At 41.5% G+C, this 9,085-nt stretch overlaps 1 protein-coding gene and 1 long non-coding RNA gene across 4 annotated transcripts; one reads left to right on the plus strand and one right to left on the minus strand.

Annotated features, from left to right (window-relative positions):
• Positions 1 to 317: 317 nt before the first annotated feature.
• LOC101766926 lies at positions 318 to 5,802 on the plus strand. 2 transcript variants are annotated; one of them, XM_022823348.1, is made up of 7 exons: positions 318 to 755; positions 1,133 to 1,322; positions 1,739 to 1,797; positions 2,555 to 4,097; positions 4,177 to 4,289; positions 4,376 to 4,619; positions 4,727 to 5,802. In XM_022823348.1, exons 2-7 carry the CDS (start codon positions 1,166 to 1,168, stop codon positions 5,272 to 5,274), a joined length of 2,664 nt encoding a protein of 887 aa, XP_022679083.1. In that variant the 5' UTR covers positions 318 to 755; positions 1,133 to 1,165; the 3' UTR covers positions 5,275 to 5,802. The 2 variants fall into 2 exon arrangements, with proteins under 2 accessions (XP_022679083.1, XP_004986069.1); XM_004986012.3 differs by having other exon boundaries at positions 319 to 755; positions 1,151 to 1,322.
• LOC105913641 lies at positions 825 to 8,284 on the minus strand. Of its 2 annotated transcripts, XR_002675959.1 has the most exons (4): positions 8,147 to 8,284; positions 2,672 to 2,796; positions 2,116 to 2,234; positions 825 to 1,144 (listed from the first exon to the last, which is right to left on the minus strand). It is a non-coding gene; the product is annotated as an uncharacterized LOC105913641 (long non-coding RNA). The 2 variants fall into 2 exon arrangements; XR_001163165.2 differs by lacking the exon at positions 2,116 to 2,234.
• Positions 8,285 to 9,085: the final 801 nt, after the last annotated feature.

The following is a 9,085-nucleotide window of genomic DNA, read 5'->3' on the forward strand; positions in this document are numbered from 1 at the left end:
GCGACGGCGATGCGTTGGCTAGGCGCTGCGGCACGGCGGGACGCGATCGATATCCAGGATCATCACTCATCAGGACAGGAGGAGGCTGCCCTTTTGCCTTTGTTCGACAGCGTACGCGCTGCTGCTGCTGCTGCGTGGGCTATGGTCGGCATAATAATGCTGCCTTTTACGCTGGCAATGCTGCAATCTTGGCCTTGTGGGGCTGGGGCACGCAGAAACAGTGCAATTCCAATGCGGCCGGACCCGACGACCATCTGTTACTTTCACTATAAACTAGTTTTACCTTGGGGATCGGAGGAACAACAACACCTCTCAAGCCCAAGGCCCACAAGACTTGAGATATGAAGTATAGTCTAATTACCAAGATCTATCGCGCGCTGCAGGCAAGCATTTCCTAACAATTACCATGACGTACAGGCTGTGGCCGGGCCTTGCGCACTTTTTGGTGGATGGAGGTGGGGAAAAAGCGGCATACATTTTGCTTGTGCAGCCATGTGCTCCATGATCCATAGCAATAGCATCCTTCTTCCTTCCTTCGCGCACACACACACACACTCACTTAGTCACTCTGGGAGGGAAGGAGGGAGAAAGCAAACCAAAAGCAGGCGGCCTTGCTTGCTTGTGCAGGAGGAAAGGAAACCACCAACAAATTAAAGGAAGCCGATTCGTCGTCCCCCATCGATCTTCTCTTCACACGCCGCCCAACAAACTCTTCTACCGGCGGGTGTTCAAGCTCTACTAGGCAGGTTTATCAGGTAACCACCAACTCCTATTACCTGATGCCTTTCCTTCTTCATTCTCTCGAGTTATTTATTACTCGTCTCTTCAACGGTAATAACATGCCCCTTCTGCTGAGCTCGCATGATTTTACAAGCATCACATCAGTTTTGATCATATTTTCCATAAATACCACAGCTGAATTATATTCATCAACACTTGCACATTTTATTTACGCGGCCATGGCTGCTTACTGCTTGCTCACATTTACCTTGCCTTGCGTGTTGCAAATATCACTTCCTCCTCCTTCAGACTTGCAAAGCTTGTTTCCCCCGCTTTCACAACACAAGTTCGGCTGGCCATGCCATCGTAGCATGATGGCTTTTAATTGTTGATCTACCTGCAAATCTAACAGGGACCTCACTTGCTGCAGAAAAGAAAAAGAAAAATGGGGAAGAGGAGTCAGAAACGGCTCATACGACGTCAGGACAGCAATATAGGCTGCATGTCAGGCCTCATCCGCATCTTCTATTCCCGACGTGATGCAAAGCTCCTCTTGGACAGGAAGCAAGGCAGCAGAAGGCACACTTTCAGTGGCTTTCCTGGTATGCTAACTCTTGCTCTTCTTCGGGGGGGGGGGGGGGGGGGGGGGGGGGGGGGAAAAACAATTAGTTGTTCTACTGCTGCAAATTTACCCAAGAAAATCTAGCTTCTTGTTATGATGTTGCTGGCCAAAGCTGTAAGAGATACCAACTGATATACGCATTTGTTTCATTCATTATACTAGGCAGCTCGCTAAACTTGTGCCAGTAAGTATGCTCTGCATGTCAATGTGAGCTTAATTTATGACATTCTCCCTTGCCAGGTTTCTTTTTCCTTTTCATGTTACCAGAAAATCAATAAATCCCTCTAAACTAGCCTGGATTCCTGGCAAATATTCAGACACTTGAGGAAAATATCACATTTATAAACCTGGTTCTTGGTGTTTGTAATTCTACTGATGCACCCGATATGATTGCAGGAAGAGGCCACTCAAGAAAGAATTCCAGGGACTTGGACGAAATAGATGAAGACGGTGCTGTAAGTTTTCTTTATATAGATCTATAGCATGATGTGTTATTGCGTTCTCGAGAGTGAAAAACCATCTAGTCAAATGTTGGCTGATCAATAGACTGCTTAATGATTTTGTTAATGCTGCCAAGATGCATCACATGTCCAACGAAAATAGCCATTCTTGACCATAGGGCTACTTGCATTGCATAACAAACTTCCAGCTAGCATTAATAGTGCTACTTCAGGCATATGTGTACTTTAATATTATTATGCTAAATAGAAAAGCATGCTTAAATGATCGCACAGATACGTTTCTGTTTAGCAGTAGAAGGAATCAGTCGATACCCTTCATTTATGGACTTGGATTGTGCCACCACCATGCATTCTTGATGCAGAGGAGGTTTGGTTCAAGCTTCGGAATATTATTTGTATCAGGTGGGATTGCTCTTTGGTCATATATAAACCTGCAGAAGAACCGCTCGGCAGGGAAAAAAGACGGCAATAGTTAACTTACTGGTTCCTATATCTGTTGGACTTGTAAATTACTGCCTCTAACTAAAACAACAAAACTTCACACAAAAGTGTAGCCTAATAAAATCAGGCATGCTTCACATGTGCATTAGCATGATAAAGCATCGAATTGGAACTTATCTAGCTTCCATCAAGTTTCTAAGTAACCTATAAATCTATAATTGTATGCATTCCCATTCTGTAATGCTGATGCTGCATATCACAGCTTATATATTTTGAATAATTATAGATCTGATGCTCTTATGCTTCTCAGAACATGGACGAATGCAGTCCAAGCAAACCAACGGTCAAAAGACTTATGGAGGACGAGCTAGGAAAGGTAAAACAGTTGAAGGTTCCAAATGATGAGGTTCAAAGAATATTAGCTGACCTGGGACATGATGTCTGTCTGGACAAAAGTTCAACGCAGAACAGCAAATCAAAGGGAGACCCAAATCACAGCACAAGCATCACCATGTCTGCCCCAGCCAGATCTTTGGATCCTAGTGGTTCCAACTGCATGGAAGAAGCAGAAGAAAATGAACTCGAATTTGCCGTGGCAGATTTCTTAGGACAAATCCATAGGTGCCATGATGAGCAGCCACATCAAAATTCCAAGAATAAGGGTGAGCTATGTTCAGAGCTGAAGGTCTTAATCCAAACAAAGCTTAATGAGTTAGATAATGCTCCTTGCAGTCTTGCTTATGAGCAAACTCCTGAGTGTGAGGAAAAGGATATGGTTGATGGCAAACGTCTTTGTAGCAGCAGTGTAACTCAACCCAAAAAATTCAGAGATGCACTCGAGATGCTAAGCTCAGACACTGAACTTTTCTTGAAGATACTACAGAAGCCGAATTCACATATTTTGGAGAGCGTCCAAGGGCACCAAAACAGACATATAGGGACCAGGCTAGTGCAAATACCAGAGAATAACAACTCAAACAAAGATACTAAAAGTCTGAGTCAGCCTGAGTTGGCCACCAAGACACATGGTAAAGGGAGTAGGCATATCCCTTTCTGGAAGAAGGAAAGACCAAACAGAAGGCATTCTGCAGAAGGAACCAATATTTCTCAGCCAATTAAAAAAATCGTTATACTGAAACCAAATCCAATAGGAGGGATTGAACCTGCTGTGTCTGCTAGTTCAACTCAAGATCCAGAATTAAGTGCATCTGAAAGTTCAAAATTTTCAATTAAGGAAGTTAGGAGAAGATTCACAATCGTGACTAGTGAAGCTAGAAAAGGAAGACCCTCGGTGTGTGAAGATAGCCTCCAAAAAGATCAACATTGGTTCAAAAGTTCACCTTTCACGATAAAAAACGATACCAGACAGCTCACTGAACAGACCTCAGAAGAGAAATTTTCATCTACTGCAATAAAAGATTCTAGATCTTCAACCAGCAGTAGGCAAAAGCAAAGGAATGATGGACCAAACGAAATTAACAGTAACATAATTACATCATCAAAGGATGGATCTGTCTTTTATGATGAGGCCAAGAAACATCTAGCAGAGATTCTAAAGGACAAAAGTCAAATGGCCAAGTACCCCACACTTCGGATCTCAAGGTCCTTGGTAAGGATGCTTTCCCTCCCTCAATGCAGCACACCATCACCTAGGAGTAGCCCTAGGGCAAAAGACTGCATTTACCTTTCACCTGAAGAAGCAAACGTTGATGCCATATACAAGGCAAAGAGAGAAGAGCTTGCAAAAGAAGAAAGCCAAACGGGAGAAATTTCAGAAAGTGTTGCATGTGAAGCACAGCATGAGCAGGATGGGCATTGGGTCAAAGAAGATAGTCAGGAAACAACACAAGACGGTAAGTAAAAGCTCCCATAGTCAACAAAATAGTTGAACAACACATGGTTATGTTGTCATATAGGATAAAATATTTGCAGATGTTGAACCTAACACTCTGCGCACGGAAGAAATTGACAAACTGGATTGCTTAGAAAAAAATGGAAGTGCGTGGCACATCCCAGTAGAGCAATGCAGACATAAACCATTGCAAGTATGTTCCAGCCGATTCTCAAATCTGTTAGATCTTGTTTCCGTCGCTTTTCTTAATTTGATAAATTTGTGTACTTTAAATTGAAGGATATGGTGGAAGTAGCAGAACCAGTACAAGAGCATGTTGGCATGGTTTCAAGCTCCCCTGAGAATGATGCAACAGAATGCCAAGAGCCCACAACTCCCCGATCAAGTGCACCAATCGAGTTGATATCACAATTTTCTCCTGATGGAAGCCACGAAAAGCAAGAGCAACCCAGTCCTGTATCTGTTCTTGATTTTTTCTTCCACGAAGATGTCAACAGTCCTAACAATGAAAACATCATAAAATGTATAACTCAATTTACTCAAAGTTAGACTTAGCATTTCCATTTACACTAAAAATATCAGTGCTCAAAAAATCTAAATGATTTCTTTTGGTCCTCCAATGATCTGCAGGTGAGTTGCACGAAGATATCTTGAGACTACAATACACCACAGGGGATGGTTCAGACCATGGGGTTTTCTGGGCGGACAAGGATGTCAGGTTAGGTTACATAAAGGAATTGCTAGAGCTGTCAGAATTATGCACATACCAGAACTTAGAGGTATGGTATCTAGAAGATGAATTAATCAGCCCTTGCTTGTTCGAGGAATTACATCAAGGCAATCAAGTAGATGATATTAAGCTTTTCTTTGACTGCATTTGTGAAGCTGTGACAGAAGTCCAGGGTATATACTTTAGAAGTCTTGCAAGCTTATCTTCTCTCAAATACAACATAAGGGGACCTCCAACGGGAGGAAACCTTATCTCAGAAATCAATAAGCATGTTGAGCGCCATCTCCATTATCAATTCCCAAGCACATTAGACCAGCTAGTTAATATGGACCTTGAAGGTGGCAATTGGATGGATCTTCGATCAGAATGGGAAGAGATCACTGTAGTAATATGGGACTGCATACTAGATGAACTATTGGAAGAAGTTGTTTATGATTTGTGGCTTTGAAGCTTCAGTCTCCTGGTCAACGTTGAAGTCTCCCTAACACTACTTGTATATTGGCCTTACAACAACTAGAGTCATAACTCGTAAATAGAAGATATCATACTGACAATAACCTGTTTTTTGTGGCAAAATCCTGTAATTTGAACATGGAGGACCGCAGAAAAGAACATGTGCTTGTGAATTTGAGTATTTCACTTTAGGAGCCCAAGTACAGCATAAGTCATTCTTAAATATGCCGGCGGCAGCTATTATGTGACATTTTCCCGAGAAATGGATGTAATTAACTTTCAACAGATACATGATTGATGGCTTCGACCCATTAAGGCATGTTTTTGGGGGGCCAAAAGCATTATAGCATGTGGCTGCTGAGGAGTCTTATGGGTTTTATCGTGTCCCTTGTGTGTATTCTTGTTTTTTTGGCAAAGTTAAGAAAACAATGAGTGTGTGAGCATGTGAGACAGAGAGGGTGTGTGTTTGGTTGTAACTATCATAATTCATTAATGAATGCATTTCAGTTAATTCAGATGATAATTGAATTTTGTCTGCTTGAATAGCTTTCACATGTCCAGGTTAGTAAATGGAAAGTTTAAAATTAAATGAGTGAAAGTTGAAGGACTACATCTTTCGTTCCTTATCAGTTTTTAGAGTGTGGATAATGGGTTAGCAACGTCAACATAAAGGCTAGCTACCCAGGTATCAACCCCAAAAAAAAAATCAGCAGAAACAATCCACACGAAAGTGGGGATCGAACTGGAGTCTCCAGCTAGAAAGATGCAATGATCGGTTACTTTTGTCTTTCCTGACTATAAATTGTAAACAAGCGATGATTTAATCTAAATGATTCATTGGGTATGAACAGAAAGTAGTGATATGAATTCTTTTACTTTTCTAGTCCAAAAGAGCAAATCGTGTGATATACATTCAGTGCGAACAGGAAATTTGGTTCATGATTTTGTAGGACGAGACAAGATAACAGTACCTATATACTATATACTAGAATAACAAATGCTCTATCTTTTTCTTGAGTAACAGATGAAAAAGGAATCGATAGCCTTGAATCCTTTGGCTGGGCATACACAACCTTGAATCCTTTGGCTGGGCCTTGCGGATTAGATGGCTTTGGGCACAAAAAACAGACCCTTCTCGTCCTTGGGCTGGTCTTCATATCCAGGTGCCCCAGAAAGCTCAAGCCTTGTTTAACATGGCAGTAGTTTCAGTGGTGGGAAATGGGGAGACAATTCTTTTCTGGAAAGATAGATGGTTGGAAGGAAAAACTATGGCTGAAATAGCTCCTAATCTGTTCCAGACTATTCCTAGGAGAATTGTCAAAACTAGAACAGTCGCACAGGCCCTCTCCAATAGGCGCTGGGTGTCAGATATTAGAGGAGGCCTCTCAGTGGAGGTCCTGATAGAGTACCTGCTACTTTGGGACCAATTAGATGGTGTCCATTTACAACAGGATACCCTGGACCAATATATTTGGAAGCTGACCCAATCTGGTATATACACCAGCAAGTCTGCATATGAAGCCTTCTTCATTGGCTCTGTAAAGTTTATCCCATGGAAAAGAATTTGGAGAAGTTGGGCCCCTTTACGCTGTAAATTCTTTGTTTGGCTAGCCATTAAACAGAGGCTTTGGACTGCTGACCGGCTGGCCAGTAGGGGCCTGCAGCACCCCCCGGCATGCCTGTTCTGTGACCAAGCGCAGGAAATAGCCCCCCAATTGCTGTTATCCTGCGTTTTTACCAGACAAATATGGTCTTTGGTCTTCTCACATCTGAATCTGGTAGTTGATGTGCCGGCTAACTCTTCTAGCTTCTCAGCTTGGTGGGGCAAAGTAATTAGAGCTGCACCAAAAGAGTGGCACAAGGGTTTAAATTCTCTCATCATTTTGGTGGCATGGGAGATTTGGAAGCATAGAAATTCCTGTGTGTTTGAAGGCGCTCTCCCTAACTCCCAGGTGCTCCTACAGGCTATAACAAATGAAAGCACTCTGTGGTGCTTGGCTGGAGCTTCTAAACTCAGAGAGTTGCTTGCTAGGTCGCTTGCACCAGTAGCTTAGGTTTGGTGCTTTTTGGTCTTGTTTTTTCTGTTTTGTGTGGCGCTCCAATGATTTTCTCGTGGGGTGTGGTGTGTGTAGTGTTTTGTGAGTGTTGGGGTGTGTTCGGTACTTAGTCTGGGGGCTCTCCCCCTCTCTATGTACTTTCTTTTCTCTCTTAATGAAATGACACGCAGCTCTCCTGCGTAGTTCGAGAAAAAAAAGGAATCGATAGCCTGTGTCGTTTTTACTTGTACTCCCTCCATCCCAAATTACTATTCGTTTTGGCTTTTCTAGATTCATAACTTTTGCTATGCATATAGATATATACTATGTCTAGATACGTAACAAAAGATATGTACCTAGAAAAACCAAAACGAATAGTAATTTGGGACGGAGGGAGTAATAACTAAGTTTGTAGAATTTGTGAAAAGAGAAAGCGCAGTCATTGCACAAAATAAAATCTCAGTGACGATGCTTCCCTCCAGCAGTCACTAAGTGCGTCGATCACTAGTGGTGATCCAGGAGGAAGGAAGCTGAATGGTTGATGCACTCTATCTATTTGGTAGTGGGTATGGGGCCTACTCGTCCCCCAGCGCCCTCAGCATCTGATCCACTTCCTAGTCTTCTGAAATTCTTGTATGCATGATGAGATTCAACGCACTGGTGGCTATCAATTTGCTTTAGAAAAGAAAGAGAGCGCCGGTCCAACTATTAGACCCTAAGAAATTGCACGCCGATGCCCCTTTTTTCTAATCGGCAAAATTTACTGAATCCCCTGTACATAACCAAAAAGAGATTTGGGGGGACGCGATGGCTGATCGAATGTTTCCATACCTGATACCTTATTTGATGGAGAGCGAGGGGAAGGAATGCTTGCGGAGAGAGCGAATGTCTTGCCCTAGCCTCTCGGCGGTCGGGAGCAAATTGGAAGCGATCAGACGCGGCAGGCTGCGGAGATCTTATCATCTTTTGTTTCCGCAAGTTTGGCAAAGCGATGGGAATTTTTTGAACTTAACTTAATACTAGTGGTGCACGTGGCATGTATAATTAAAATATGATACATAATTTTTATAAATAAAATAAGATAAATAATTATTATAGAAATCCGTTGATACATTAACAATTTATCTTTATCAACTAACGGTACGGACCTTAACTATATACTTCTTCATATTTTTGATAATTCTTCCATCGCAATCTCATTTGTCCCTTGCTTTATTTAATTTTTTATTTCTAAACATGGCTCCACAAATTTAGGTGTGGTTATGTCTTGGGTTTTACCGTGCATGGAATGTAATCTGATACTTTATTTAAATTTTTTTTAAATGTGGCTCTACAAATTTGGGTGTGATTATGTCTTAGGTTTTATGGTGATTGGAATGTTAAATTATTGCTATTTACCATAAATTTGGGCTAGTTCTTTCTATAAAATTAGATCTAACCAATCACAATCTCGTTTCTCCCTTGCTTTATGTAATTTTGCGAATGTTGATAAAGAAATTTAGTTGTGAAATGAAGGAAGGAAGCTTTTTTATTTATTAAGTGGGCAGAAGATCTAACGGACATGTGGCCAAATTATTACATTTAAACTAAAAATACTTCTCTTTTTTCCCCGAAGAAACTAAAACTGCTTCTCAATCTAATACTTCATCAATACTAAGCAAGATCTAACATCACCCGATACAATATCATGAGATATCTCTGTAAAAGTAAAACAAAACTATATCATAACTTACGGATCCAACTATACTAACTCATAATTTTTAACAAATG

The sequence above is a fragment of the Setaria italica genome, chromosome IX (assembly GCF_000263155.2).
Source record: "Setaria italica strain Yugu1 chromosome IX, Setaria_italica_v2.0, whole genome shotgun sequence".
Taxonomy (NCBI): domain Eukaryota; kingdom Viridiplantae; phylum Streptophyta; class Magnoliopsida; order Poales; family Poaceae; genus Setaria; species Setaria italica.